Source organism: Crocodylus siamensis, chromosome 13, assembly GCF_052110815.1.
Source record: "Crocodylus siamensis isolate JL-2025a chromosome 13, ASM5211081v1, whole genome shotgun sequence".
In the NCBI taxonomy this organism is placed as follows: Eukaryota; Metazoa; Chordata; order Crocodylia; family Crocodylidae; genus Crocodylus; species Crocodylus siamensis.
The window spans coordinates 24,279,386-24,294,557 of record NC_143407.1 but is presented as its reverse complement, the minus strand read 5'-3'; the positions used below and the strand labels follow the sequence as shown (position 1 = coordinate 24,294,557).

Below are 15,172 nucleotides of genomic sequence, written 5' to 3'. Positions count from 1 at the left end.
CACGTCATATCAGCACCGATAAAAGGAAAATTGAAATTATCAGCAGTCGGCTTTTTTTGGCTCGTGGCAGGGTTTTTTTTCTAAATGCCGCGTGCATGTGCACAACTGCAGCATGCCCGTGGTCAGGAGTGCAGCCTGGCAGCATGAAGAGAGCACTGTCTGGTCGGTAAGTCTTTGGTGGGGGATGGGGTGCAGATCAAGACCCCTGTAGTGGGGAAGGCAGTAGGGCTGGAGCTGGGGCAGAAGCAGGCACTGCCCAGGTGGAGCGGGGTGCCGGACAGCTAGCAGTTTGTTGCGGGGGGGGGCAGCTCCTGCTACTGTGTGTTCCCCCACAGGAGACATGGGGGGCAGGGAATGGGGGGTGGCATGTGCCCCCTGGATCTGTGTGTGGGGCAAAGGTAAACTGCTGCCGCATGCTCTTCGGCTGCATCAGGCTCGTCCCAGCGGCTGCTTTCAGGCCATGTAGAGCAGGCGGTGGCGGCATTGGGAGGAGAACTCTAGTGCTGCCACCTCCTGCCCCGCCCTGCCTGAATGCAGCCACTGGGAAGAGCCTGGTGCAGCTCGTGAGTGTGCAGCAGCAGTCTGCCCTCGTCCCCACACAGATCTGGGGGGCATGTGCCCCTATGGTCTCCCAGGGGTACGCACAGTGGTGAGTCACCCTCCCGCACCCCTCGGATGAGCTGCTGGCTCCATTCCCCAGCAGACTTACCATCCAGACACCGCTCTTCAGGCTGCTGGGCTGCACATTGGCTATTGGATTGGTATTGGCTGATACATCTGGTTTATTGGCCCCCAAAATTTTTATTGGTGCACCTCTAAATGTAATGCAGCAACCTCTGGACTTGCTATTTCTAAACAGTATCCACTTGCAAGTGGAAATGATCCTTCTAATTGGAAAGGCTGTCCTTCATGGACTTAGGTTGGATGTCATTGTAAAAGCCAGTTAGCAAAAGCTGTATTAGTGGAGCAAGAACATTTAGTGAGCGGAAAGTACTGGTATTTTAAATGCTTGTACATTATAGCATGTAAGGCTAACTTCTTTCTTGCCCCATGGATTGGGACTTCTTACGGGTGTGAATAGAGTGACTAAAATAGTCCATAAAAGCAAGCCACTTCTCTTCCAAATTAGAGCTTCTGCTTCAGTTCTGCATTGTATTAGTGTAGTACCTTGGCTGCCATGTACAGCTGAACTTGCCCCTCAGTTTAGTAATTTAGCTCTTATTTCAACAACAGAATGTTTTTAATTGAGATCAGTTAAGCTGATGACACCAAAACTTGTACCATAAGAAACTGCCATGACTATCTAGTCTGGTTTCCTGTATAGGCTGGCACAGGTCTTCTGAGAAGGTGTGCTACTTGGACTAAGACCAGTGAGTTTGCAAACTTCCCTTCTAAGCTGTTTTCAAACTTAAATTACCTACTGACATTTTCTAGTAGTAAACTTACAGCTATGCTGTATTATGCCTCTTCTGAAAAGCCCCTGGACCCCTAAAATATGCCTTGGTTCTCTTGCATCGAAATAACTAAACACTGATTCTTGTATAGGGTGGCTTTTTATTTTTATATTATTTTATTTTTTCTCCCTGTGATAGCTGAATAGATTGGGTTCCTTTTTAAAAAGCACTACGATGTTCAGCCTAAGGTGCTTGGATTAGTGTTATGATGCTCCTTCCTGGAAATTTTCCTGCATTGATTTCTCCAACTTGACACAACTGGGTGTTTGTCTGCAGCCAAGATTTTGACTGGGGTGTGCTAGTTCTCCTGCTGGGACTAAAACCTGGAAGTTCCTAGCAAGAAGATCTTGCCCCTCTGCCATATTTTGGGTCAGGAAGGAACCATCCAGGCAGCAGCAAGATGTTAGCTGCCATGGTCCCCCTGCTCTACCTGTAGAAGATTAGAGTGCATCTGTGTTGTGACTAGCTTTACTAGGAGGTTAGATGATGGATTTAATATAGGATGGTATGGATAAGGGTAATTCTGCTTCGGGCAAGGAGTTGGACTAGATGACCTCTCCAGGTCTCTTCCAATCCTATTTTTCTTTGCCAGTGGTTTAAGAGTCTTGCTAATGCTCTATGGAAGAAGATTGCATCTTAATTTCGCACACCAAGGATTGCAGTAGTCTAGTTTGAAACAGCATTGTACAAGGGCATGTGTGCAGGTTGCCATCTAGGGTGCTCTCCTATGATCCTGAGTCACTGCTTTCCAAATAGTCTATGCTACAGTTACAGCTCATTTCGTTTTCAGAAGGATTGTCTTGCATTTGCCTATAGTACAGATTTGGGGGAGAGGAGAAGGGGGAGGCTTTTTCATCTTGTGGCTTGTTTTTTTCCAATTGAACGAGGCCATTCAAATCACTCTCCTAACAACTATCTGCCCCTGTTCATTACACACAAACATAGGCAACCAGTCTCTTCTGTCTACCCCTTGTTTAAAATGGAGGAAACTTCCCTTCACATTGTGCTGGGCAAATGGGTGTTTCATCTCTTGCACAAAAACGAAATGGTCATCTCTCCAACTACTTTCCCATCTGCCTAGCTACTTCAGAACCATAGAATCATAGAAAACTAGGGTTGGAAAGGACTTCAGGAGGTCATCTTGGCCAACCCCCTGCTCAAAGCAGGATCATTCCCATCTAAATCATTTCAGCCAGGGCTTTGTTGAGCTGGTATCTCCATATTTGGATGTTTTAAGGGCCACCACCTCTCTAGGTAACCTGTTCCAGTGTGTCACCACTCTCCTGGTGAGCGAGTTCTTCCTAATATCCCATCTAAACTTCCCTTGCTGCAACTTGACACCATTTCTCCTTGTTCTGTCAACAGAACAGGTAGGTCTGAGTAAGCCACCTTTCACACTTGAGCTGCCATACTCAACAGTGTGATCTTTAAGGCCCCGCTCCCAGTTCACATCCCTTCTGAAATTCCTATACTTGCAGTTAGGGTATATGCTCCAATATGATGCTTCTGTTGCTAGATAGCCTATCAGTAAATTATTGCTTTTGAATGTATAGCTCCATGCTTACTAAGACTGAATCTTCCTTGGCCTTTAAACTTGAACAACCTGGTCTCCTCAGTTTTTAAATGGCCCTAGCCAGGTCCAATCTTTCAAGTTCACTCTAGAATTGGAAGTTTGCTATATAACTCAAATTTGACTTTGATTATTCCCCACCCCCCAAATAAAAAATAGCTAGGTATGTTAGCATTTAAAAGGGTGGGGGGAGGTCATTCTATCCCACCTTACTTGCCAGTGAACGTGTGTGAGTCGGTGGGTGGGGGCAACACTGGAAGGATCAATCAATGACTGAGGCACTCTTACTAAGCTTTCTAGAAATTCCTCAATTCAGATGTGTAGAATATGAATAGAGCAAGACTTGAAATATGTACAGGTGGAAAATAAGTGGGTATCTGCTGGGTTGTACTGCATTTTGGCGGGGGTATTTATGATATTTTCAGTTACTAAAGGTGTCTGGAATGATGATGCTCCACTAAAATGTAGTATGATGACCCATTATCTTAAAGTGGCTCCCAATGCACTTTATAGACTTAGTACCAAATGTTGATTTCTATACCTGTGCTTTAAAGGCTCTCTGAGATTTGAGTTAAAGCAGCACTCTATGCTGTAGAAAACAAACATGTCCTAAAGATGGTGAAATAAGCATTTGGTAGGGAGGGGGAGTATCTTATTAAAGGATCGTAGCCATTCAGAATTTTTTGCTGTGGCAACAGCACTAGCTATAGGGTAACTTTCAGTTGTATTGTCAGCTTAAATTTGTGGTAGGACTACCTATCTGACTGAACTTTAGGTTTCAATTAAAGTCCTTTGCAACTCAAATTTACTGAACTTTTTTAAATTCCCCAGCGAAGGTGGAGTTTTTAAGGCACATCTCACTTTTCCAAAAGATTATCCTCTCAGGCCGCCAAAAATGAAGTTCATCACGGAAATCTGGCACCCAAATGGTAAGCATTGTGCTTTTTCTTAAAATTCTGTCTGAACTGAGTCTGGCTGAGATTCAGAAGTGATGTGTACCTTATGTCTGCAGCGAGGAAGAAGTCTAATATTTAGGCCTTGATTTTAGCTCTCCCACCCACATGAGGATTTGAGTCTGAAGTTCAGGGATCAGTGTCAGCTTCTTCACTGCCTTCTGGCAACTGTCCAGGGGTTTCTCTTATTACGTTAAGGTTCATGTTCCTTCCTGTGAAGGATTGGGCGGGGTAGAAATTTGTTCTAGAACTGCCTTTTGCATCACTAAGTGAAAAGGTTAGTAATTGCTGGTTTGGAAGGTCCTAAGGCATTTTGCCTTCCAGAGAAGCAAAAAGGGGAGCGAGGAGATCCATAACCAACCACCTCTGTAGACAAGCCTACATGCAGAATAGCATGCGTCTGCCTCCAGCGGCCTAACAAGATGAAGAAACAAAAATGCCTATTTTTAAAAAAAATCCAGGATACTCATACATTTCAGTTAGTAATTGGAGGCTGACAGCAGGTGAGCAGTAACTGTCACACAGTAGGTATAGTACCTTTAACTCTGTCAGGTCCCCATTCTGAAATTGTATGCCCTGATTTGTGTTCCTCATTAGTATCCAAAAGGTATGCACCACCTCTTTACTGGGGCATTTGCTGGTATGTATGCCTAGGACTCGCTGAACTTGAAATCTCATTTCCAGTTCAGTACTTTTGACTCATCTGGAAGTGGAAATATCAAACTGGTCCTTGATGCAATATCTGATGATCAAAATATCCTGTAGCTGATCCAACCCAAACTGGCACTACAGTATCTACATTGTAGCCCCCTGGATAGGAAAGTGAATCTCCAACTCTAAAAACCCTAAATAGGGGAAAGACTGCAATGCAGCTGTCAGTATTTCCTTATTAAAATAATCTTCACAAATGCCATAACTATAAAATGCATCATGACTGCAGATCTAGTGAGTCTTGGCAAATCTCATTTTGTTCTAGGTGTACAAAAGGAGAAATGTATAATGCATTAGTTCTCTTCATTTTCTCTTCTCCTTTAGAAGGCAACTAGACAAAATGCCTTTGGACAAAGAATAGCATCCTTTAAAGCAGGGGTGGCTAACCTATAAATGAATAACCTGTGTGTGGCATGTAGTAGACCAGGGAAGGGACAGACAGCACAATAGCAGAGAACACGGAACCAGATTAGGCAGGGATCACAGAGCAGGTCAGGCAGGAGAAGGGGTTTGGAGTGGCACTTAGTACAAGGCTAATCTGTGGCACATCTGCCAACAAGGCTGGCCCCCACTGCCTTAAAGGATCTTGAAGCAGTAGCATGTTGGCATGTTAATGACCACTGAAAGATACCTTACAGTACTCTTCTTTGTAGTTGATAAGAATGGCGATGTCTGCATTTCTATTCTTCATGAGCCTGGAGAAGACAAATATGGCTATGAAAAACCTGAGGAACGCTGGCTTCCCATCCACACAGTGGAAACTATAATGATTAGTGTAATTTCTATGCTAGCAGATCCCAATGGTGATTCTCCTGCAAACGTTGATGCAGCGGTAAGTCTTCCAATTTGTAAATTGTGCTTAGTGTAAGAGTCTAACTGTGCTTTGCTTTCACTAGAATACAAAAAAAAAAAAAAGCTTACAGGCTTCACAATTTAAGCTTCATTGCCTGAATGCCAGAACTTTGACCCCAAAGTCATTTTTACAAATCGTTGTACCTTGGTCACTGGATATAGCTTGCTTGTTTGCTATAGGCTAAATCTGCCCTGCATTTATTGGCTGGTGGAAGGGATGAAAATGCTGAAATCAAACTTGAAGCAGATTATCTATTTATCCGAATGAAACGGAGATGAACAACCCCTACCCCACTGGCTAGATCTGGCCTCTGGCACTATGTCATTCATCTTGTAGGGTTTCCTATGGGTCCAGAAACTTGGCAGTGGGGAACGCTGCTACTGCTTTCCCCTACCATCATATTTGTGGCTGGACCTGTGGGGAGCCCCAGGCCCTGCATGCTAGGACTGTACAAAGCTTTGGTCCCTGATACGATTTGGAGATTTGGTCTGATTTGGTGTCTGAATTTCCGAATCCAAATGGAATTGGGAGACCCTTTAATCTCTCCAAATTGAATTGGAACCCTCTGAATTGATTCGGACGTAGACACAGCTTTTAAATATCTTTTTTACATACCTCAAGGTAGCTAGCAGGTGGCTTGTGAATGCTGCGATGCTGGGGCAGTTGGAGTGTCTCACAGGAACAAGGGGGGGCTCCCCAGTCCTCTCGGCAGCAGACCTCAAAGTGGACCAAAAGCACTTCCAGACCTGCCAGGGAGTGCACTGGTAGGGGGGCCTCCCACATCCCCCGGCTCAGCAGCTGGTACCTCCTGGGTCTTGATGGGCACCTGGGGCCCTCCCACAGCCAATCACCATCCTGGGGGGGAAGGGGGCATGGCCCCCCGTGTGCTCGGCAGCAGACCCGGAAGTAGACCAGAAGTAGTTCTGCTCTACTTCTGGGTTTGCCGCCACGTGGAGGCCCCCCCTCCCTCCTGTGGGATGCTCCATCTGCCCCACCACTGCAGCATTCACAAGCCACGCAGGTACTTTGAGGTATGTAGAAAAAAACATGTAAAGCTGTGTCTGTGTCCAAATTGCTGATTTTCCAAATCGGCAATGAATCTTCAGGTTCTGATTTGGCAGAATCGAATTGGGGACAGTGATCTGAATCAACTAATTGAATCGCTGTCCCTGATTTTTAAGGCTGAATGCAAATCCAATACAGCCTGTTTCGCACACCCCTACTGCGCGCTGCCTTGGGCACTCCATCTCCCAACAGGGATGGCGAGAGGGGTGGCGGTGCTGGGTCCCAGGACCCATTCCTGGTGCTTTGGGGCAGAGGTGGGACACAGTATCTGGTCTCAAAGGCTGATCCTCACATGTGAGGGCCATCCAAGGTCATGCAGAGCCTGATTCAGCCTGTGAATTGGCCCCATGCCACTTACCCAGCCCACAGTCTCAAAGCTGAGCACCACTGTAACAGAGTATAACGAGGGAAAGACTTTTGCCAACAGTAACTTGAAGTTTGGACATTCAAAGGTACAGGCAAACTGTACCTGCCTTTTAGACTACGGAAGTTTGAGGAAGGTGGTTATATAAGTACATTTTCAGCTGCAGCCACCTGGCAACTGTAAAGTAAAATTGTGGTTGGTAACTGTCGTATTCAGTCCGCTTGTCTCGGTCCACTCTGCCTGGCAGTCTAGTTCTCAGTCAGCGGGGACGGGTTTGCTCTTAGCCTCTTATGAGGGCTCCCAAACCAGTGTTGGTTCAGTATACAAGCAGAAAATACAGTAAGGCATGACCAAGTGTAGCTTCCTAAAATCAGTCTGTGTCAACATGGAGTAAAGCTGTCACAGCTAAAGAATGGACTGACAAATTCTCTGGAGGTCATCTCATGCAGGGATGTAACTAGTATAGCCAGACCCAGAGTTGTTTCCCTCCCTTCCCTTGGTTTTGTACATGGGTTTTTGGTAATAGCACTGTGTGAAGGCAGAGCCAGGCTACCAAACAGCCCAAAGTTAGGCCTATATATAGTATGGGTACTTGGCAGCATTCATGATTGAAACTGTTAGCTGCGTATTTATGACAAACCATCTGTACAAAGAGAAGAAAAGAGTAAGAAAGCATATGAAGAAGCATGAGGATATAATGCAGCATTAACTAGCCGGGTAACCTAGCCCAAGTAGGAGTAGCCATACTGCGGTGCCATTCCAGAGTTAGTATTTCTACTTCTGTGCTTCTGGGGTAGATCACATGATTCTTTGCACTGCACTTTGCTAAACTGTGCTGACTTTGTTTCCCCAGTGAACAGCAGGTTAACTTGTCTGTCCTGGGCATAGAGGGGAATGTAGGAAGGTGTTGGAGAACAATAGAATTACTGGCATAACCTGTACCCTCCAGGTACACAGGTTAGGACTGCATCCTAAACCAGAGATTCTCAACTTGGGTGCTGTGGCACCTTGTTTTTCCGCAAAAGAAAAATTGCTGCTCTTATATAGTCCAGAAACAGATGAAAGCTAAAAGTTGGCTTTTTCTGAGTCTTGAGTCTAACAAGGGTGACAGTTATGGCCTTAACAGAAGCTTTACTGAGGCTTTGGCCTACAGCTTCAAATGAGCTGGCTAGCCCAACTTGGAAGCACCACTGAACTAGGGCAGCAGGAAGAGCTCAAGCAGCAGGGTCCAGTTTGTCTGCAGTAAAGATGTCAGTCACGTAAAGGGGTATACTTGATTTTAAAATGGATAAAATAACTTTCCTTGAATTTTCCTTTAAGTGAATGTGCCCTAAAGTATGGGGCACGTGCTGTGGATGCATTGACAGACTCGCTTTTTTTTTCCCCTGGATCTGCTTTCCATTTACAGTCTCTAAGGTTTATCTAGCCCTGTGCGCACCCCAGTAAAAACAAAGAAATAATCTGAAAGGTGGAAATGGGATACTCTCATGGATGGGTTTAAACTGTTCAGGAAGGAGAAGAGGAGGAGGAGTTGTACTTTTATGTAAAAGCTGTACGAGTGCTCAGAGCTTGAGTATGAAACTGGAGATGGAGACTTATTCCCCAGGCCTGGGTGGGTTTGGGTCAGAGGGGAGAGCAACAAGGGTGATGCTGTGGTGGGTATGTGCTGTAAACCACCAGACCAGGAGGAAGTGGTAGATGAGACTTTCTTCAAACAGCTAGCAGAAGTTTCCTTATCACAGGCTCTGGTTCTCATGGGGGACTTCAATCACCCCAACATCTGCTGGGAGTGCAATACAGTCATGCAAAGGCAATCCAGGAGGCTTTTGGAGAGTGCTGGGGGCAACTTCATGGTGCAAGTGTTGGAGAGACCAACCAGGGCCTGTGCTCTTCTTGATATGTGCTACTCACAAACACTGAAGACTGGGTGGGAAGCATAGGAGGGGTTGGCAGCTTGGGCATCAGTGACCACAAAATGGAGTTCAGGAACTTGAGGGAAGGAAGGAGAGCATGAGAGTAAGGACCCTGGAGTTCAGAAAATCAGACTTTGATTCACTCAAGGAACTGATGGGCAGGATCCCTTGAGAGGCCAGTCTGAGGATAAAAGGAGTCCAGGAAGACTAGCAACTATGGTAGAAGACCAGCTTGGCATAGCAAGAAACTGCACTGAGTTAACATACACAAAGGAAGCTTACAAGAAGTGGAAACTTGGACCAGTGACTAGGGAGGATTATAAGAGTATTGCTTGGGCATGCAGGGATGAAGTTGGGAAGGCCAAAGTGCAACTGGCGTTATAGTTGGCAAGGGATATGAAAGGTAATACAAAGGGTTTCTACAAGTATTCTAGCAATGAGAGGAAGATCGGGGAAAGCGCGAGTCCATTACTGAATGGGGAAGGCAACCTAGTGAGAGGGGATGTGGAAAAGGCATGAAATACTCAATGCCCTTTTTACCTTCACAAACAAGGTCAGCTCCCAGACTTTCACCAGGCAGCACAGTTTGGAGTGGAGGTGAGCAGCCAACAGTGGCAAAAGAACCACAGTGGCAATACGTGCCTGACCAACCTGATAGCTTCATATGACAAGATGAGTGGCTGTGTAGATGTGGGGACATAATATACCTTGACTTCAGCAAGGCTTTTGTTACAGTCTCTGACAACGGTCTTGTAAGCAAGCTAAGGAAGTATGGGTTGGATGAATGGACTGTAAGGCTGGATCATCAGGCGTAGAGGATGGTAATCAATGGCTTGATGTCCACTTGGCAGCCAGTATCGAGTGAAGTGCCCCAAGGGTCAATCCCAGAGCCAGTTTGGTTAAATATCTTCATTGATGACCTGGAAGATGGGATGGAGTGCACCTTCATCAAGTTTGCAGGTGACACCAAGCTCAGGGTGGGAGTAGTAAATATGCTGGAGGGTAGGGCTAGGATTCGGAGAGGCCTCCGCAAATTGGAGTGGATCAGAAGAAATCTCATGAGGTTCAAAAAGGACATGTGTGGAGTCCTGCACTTCGGACAGAACAGTCCCATGCACCAGTACAGGCTGGGGGCTGCTTGGCTAAGCAGCAGCCTTGCAGAAAAGGACCCTGGGGTTACAGTGGACGAAAAGCTGAATATGAGCCAACAGCGTGCCCTTGTTATGAAGAAGGCTAATGGCATACTGGGCTGCATTGGTAGGGGTGTTGCCAACAGATCAAGGGAAGTGATTGATTCTTTCCTTCTATTCAGTACCAGTGAGGCCATGTCTGGAGTACTGTGCCCAGTTTTGGGCCCCGCACTACAGAAACAATGTGGACAAATTGGAGAGAGTCCAGTGGAGGGCAAGGAAAATGGTTAGGGGAGTGGGGTACGTGACTTATGAGGAGAGGCTGAGGGAACTGGGCTTGCTTAGTGTGGAGAAGTGAAGACAGAGCAGGGATTTAATAGCAGCCTTCAGCTACCTGAAGGGGCTTCCAGAGGGGATGGAGCTGGACTGTTCTCAGCAGGGGGTTGGAAGGGACCCCAGGAGGTCTAGTACAACCCTGACTTTCTATGAAGTGTGAGGTGACCTCATCATTTAAACAGTGATACCTTCCATTATGATGAGATGGTTAATACTTGAGCAAGAATAGGCTCATTAGAGTGAGGATTGTAAAATATAGTTTAACCTCACTGAAAGTGTGGGGGAGAGGAATGGGGTGAGGCGGGTAGGGTACAGAGCAAGGATGATCGATGAGGTACAGAAGGTAATTAAAATGGGACGGCTTTTAGAAAATGAATTTAGTGGCACACCCCTGCAACCTCTTAATTTCTGTGAAGGAGAGTGCTCAGCTTCCACAAGTGAAACTTTGGCAGAAACGTTGGTCCTGAGTATTTTGATTAGAAGACTGCCTCTGATGTGTGATGGGACTGGGATGATGCTGCAGTAGCTCTCGGTTTTTTGGTTTAGCTTCCTTGTACATGTCAGGCCTTTCTCTGCAGTTCATATTACTGCTAGACGTGAACATCCAGGACATGCAGATCTTTCCTACTGCAAACCTGAGAACACTGGAAGGAGCAAACTAGATTCTAAATGCCAAAATGCTGCGAGTGCAGCTTAGATATCCTCTAACATAATATTATGTCTCAACTTACTAGCTTCTCCTGTATGCTGAATGTCACTGGTCTGCAGCTGACTAGATGTGGAGAAAGTGGCTTACTGGTACCTACTGCTTAACAGCCACTTCATGCAAAACTTCAGGGCAGTCTTCCAAGTCCACTAACCAAGTCTTCCTAACCTTTGGGAAAGGTTTGCTCCTCTTTTTAGTCCTATAACCTTTTATAGCCATGTATTAGACCAGGGGCAGGCAATTATTTTGGCTGGAGGGCTACTTAACAAGTTTTGGTGAGGTGATGAGGGCTACAAGGGTAGCCCCCCCCCTCCCTTCCCCTCCCCCCCAACCCCTTTGCCACTGTGAATCTCTTCCCTTGTCCAGGAAGTATGCCTTTTAGGGGTGCAGGTTTGCTTGTATATTGTGTGGAGGGGTATGTGTGGTTGTGGTTGAGGTGTGGAGTGTGTGTGTGTGGGTGTTGTAGGTGGGGTGTATACATGGAAGTATGGGACTTGGATGTGTGTGGGTTTGAGGGGGTGCGGTGTGTGAGGTGGTGTAGGTGTGAGATTTGTGGGGTGTATGGCTGAGGTGTGGGCTAGGGTGAGGGTCAGGGCTGTGGGGGTGTGGGTATGGAGGGGGGTGGGCTATGTTGAGGGGGTGTGGGTGCATGTGTGGGCTGTGGGTGGATTGGGTGTGCGCATGTGGGGGGGGGGCATCTCCCATATCTGCTCTCTGCGATCTGCCTGAGCCCAGCCCCTCCGCAGGCAGGGAGAGGGAGAAAGGGACTAGCACTGCCTGCCTGGCTCGCAGCATGCTGCAAAGGGCAGGAAAGCAGCTGCCGCTGGTTGGCAGCAACAGAAGCCCCTGAAGAGGGGAGGTGGGGCAGGGAGCTGAGCTTGGCATCGCCAGCTCTCTTAGTCTCTGTCCTACATCTGCCCGGCACAGCTGCAGCCAAGCCTGTGCTGGCTCCTGCTCCTATTGCTTTTCTCTTGCCTGCCTGGCGGGGCTGCACCAAGTGCCGCTGCTTCTGCTGCTGTTCCCCCCCTTCCTGTCTGTTGCTGCCTGCCTGTCACGACTTTGAGTAGCCAAGCTCCCTCATGCCCCACTCCTTCCTCCCACTTCCATCCACACATGCTCCCTCGCCCAGCACAAGAGAGTCAGAGTGAGCTGCAGGCAAAGCCCACCCTGCTCCCCTCAACACTGCAGCTTCTCCCTACTTGCTGCCTGGAGCACTGCAGCAGGGACAGGAGGAGGAGTTGCTGGAGGCTGGGGGAGCCCAGCAGTTCCCTGGGCAACGCCAGCAGCAGGAGCCCTGCTCAGAAGCTTGGCCTGCTGGCGGAGGAAGCTGAGGGCACAGCACACTGTGCCCAGGCAAGACTTGGCCACAGGCGGAGCACAGCAGCTGCAGGCGGGGCCAGATGCAATTAATTGTGGGTGCCTGCCTGCAGACTGGATCCAATCAGCTGGTGGGCCAGATGTGGCCCGTGGGCCATATTTTGCGCACCCCTGTAATTAGAAGAACAACAAATAGACGCTTATTCTAAAGCGTGGGGGAGCAGGACTGCTATTGGTAAATTAGAATAAAGCCTGGAGTGCTTGGTGGCACTAGTGCTTCAAAAGCATGATGTCTACATAAGCAGTTTAGATCTATTGGATCCCTTTGTCTACGGTGGTAAAGCTGTTGCATCTCTCTAGAATACTGCCTTATTCTCTAACTACTCTATTACTAGTGAGACCAGACAGGATTGCTGTAAAACAGCCTTAATGTCTATTTCTACTCTAGCATCCCCAAAACTTGGTATTTACTTTGCTGTCAAAGAGGTACAACACTCTTGGCTCACCAGCTCTCTCCCCACTGCCTTTCCTAATTGTGCATCTGGGAATAGAGTCTATAGCTGGCTTCAGTAATTCATTCTTTTCTTGACCACGGCTGTGCTTCTGGATCTTGGTTTGTCCAAGCTTGCTAGCTACGTATTGGATACTAGCACCATCTAACTGGCTGCTTGATGCATAGCTTTGATTTTGTTTTTCTTCTGTGTTTTTTTTTCCAAAAATATTTTATGGAGAAATCCAGAGAGAAGTCTGCAGGTGATCTGCAGACAAGTGCATAGTTGCAACAGTGGAATTCAGCATATGTTCCTGGACTTGCATAGCATCTTGGGATTGACTGGGGAGAAGGCTCACAGCACTGTCAACAGCCCCATTCACTGTGGGCATAACAAAGATCTTGTTTTGGGCTCTGCCAGCTCTGGGAAGGCATCCTGGTCTCAGTTTATATCAGTTGCCATTGCAAGGAATCTCAAATAAGGCGTTAAGAAAGCTAAGATTGTGGAGCTTAACTCTTCAGAAAGGCGCGAGTTCCACGGCTCCTTGAAAGCTTTGGCTGAACGATGAGATTTCTGGCACATGTCTACTTTCAACCTGGTAGGGATATCTACTATGACCAAAGTCATTTTCTTCACTCTTGGTCTTAATTTCCTTTTATCTACCCTGAATATAACAGCTTACTTGGGGCTTTTTACACTTTTATCCTCCTGAAAGAGAAGATGTGGAGGGCCCTTGAAAAATCCTGTGTGGTAGTTTTAAGTGGCAGAGGTACTAGAACAGTAAAATCATGGTGCATATCCCTTTCTTAAAAAGAAATAGTATTGCCTGGTTAGCTAAAAATGAACTCTGCTCCAGAGATGATCTTCAGGAGAGAACAGTTGTTGACTCCAGGATGGACATGAGCCGCCAATGCGAGGAAGCGGTCCGTAAGGCTAACCGCACCTTGTCATGCATCTACAGATGCATCACAAGCAGGTCCAGGGAGGTGATCCTTCCCCTTCGTGGCGCTGGTCAGGCCGCAGCTGGAGTACTGCATCCAGTTCTAGGTGCTGCACTTCAAGAGGGATGTGGCTAACCTTCGGGGTCCAGAGGAGGGCTGTTTGCATGGTCAGGGGGCAGCAGGGCAGGCCCTACAAAGGTAGACTAAAGGGCCCGAATGTATTTGGCCTCCACAAGAGAAGACTGAGAGGGGATCCGGTGGCTATGTATAAACTCACGGGGGGGATCAGTGGAAAATGGGTTCCCCTGGGCAGCACCTGGGATAACAAGGAATAACAGCTACAAATTGATTGAGAGCAGGTTCAGGCTTGATATCAGAAGGCATTACTTTACGGTTAGGGCTGCCAGGCTCTGGAATGGGCTCCCAAGGGAGGTGGTGCTCTCCCCTACCTTGGGGGTCTTCAAGAGAAGGTTGGATAGGTATCTGTCTGGAGTATTATGATCCCAACACTCATGCCTGCCCAAGGCAGGGGGTTGGACTTGATGAATTGTTCGGGTCCCTTCCGACCCTAGAAACTGGAACTAGTCCTTCTGTAGGTCCACTTGACAGGCAGGGGGTAGGTTGGCTGATCTTTTTGGGTGGTTTTGTGTTCTGTAAGTAAATAGTGCAAGGAAAAAAAGCTACCTCTACTGTACTGTTGAGTGTCCTCCATATGGGTCGAAACTAGCAAAGAAGTCAGGAAAACTGATTATTTCACTGTTGCCTCTGCTTGGGTCAGTGCTGCTGAGCAAAGCGCTATTTCACTGCTGTCCACAGGAGTCTCAATATTGGGTGCAGTGCTGTCTTTTTATATAGGGTTGCCTTTCTACTGAAGGGAAATGCTATTGCAGGTTTCATGTTTTTGAATACAGTGGCAAAGGTTTCAGTTGTTGGGGCTAAAAACTTCAACTCCCCTTGAACCGGGAGTTTAAATGCCAAGAAAAAGGCCCTGGGTCCCACAGTTCTATCAACATTGTTTTTAAAATGCTAAAGGGTATGTTCTCTTCACCAAGCCTGAACACCATGGCTAATTGGAGAACAGCTAAATAGGTGTAAACATGTATTTAAGAGCCTCTTGGGTGTTTGAGTGCATGTTTGTTTCCAGTACTTGAACTACTAGAATACATGTTGCTGCAATAACCGACATCTGTGTTGTCTACTCAATTGCAGAAAGAATGGAGAGAAGACAGAAATGGAGAATTCAAAAGGAAAGTTGCCCGCTGTGTAAGAAAAAGCCAAGAGACTGCTTTTGAGTGACACTTATTCAGCAGCTAGTAGCTTCACTTTTTTCAGGGTAAGTAACACTTCCCCCCCCCCCCCCCCCCCCTT

The 15,172-nt window shown here is 47.1% G+C and overlaps 1 protein-coding gene across 7 annotated transcripts in view; it reads left to right on the top strand.

The window, feature by feature from the left end:
* Nucleotides 1–15,172, top strand: part of UBE2G1 (ubiquitin conjugating enzyme E2 G1) — a 43,434-nt gene that overhangs the window by 24,028 nt on the left and 4,234 nt on the right. For 2 of the 7 annotated variants that reach the window (XM_090026596.1, XM_090026599.1), the window contains 3 exons: nucleotides 3,861–3,953; nucleotides 5,342–5,520; nucleotides 15,014–15,137. In XM_090026596.1, the coding sequence (XP_089882722.1) occupies nucleotides 3,861–3,953; nucleotides 5,342–5,520; nucleotides 15,014–15,100 (359 nt within the window). In that variant the 3' untranslated portion in view covers nucleotides 15,101–15,137. Of the gene's footprint in view, nucleotides 1–3,855; nucleotides 3,954–5,341; nucleotides 5,521–11,083; nucleotides 13,462–15,013; nucleotides 15,138–15,172 lie in introns of those variants that run through there. The other 5 variants (XR_016439042.1, XM_090026594.1, XM_090026595.1 and 2 more) reach the window with 5 other exon arrangements.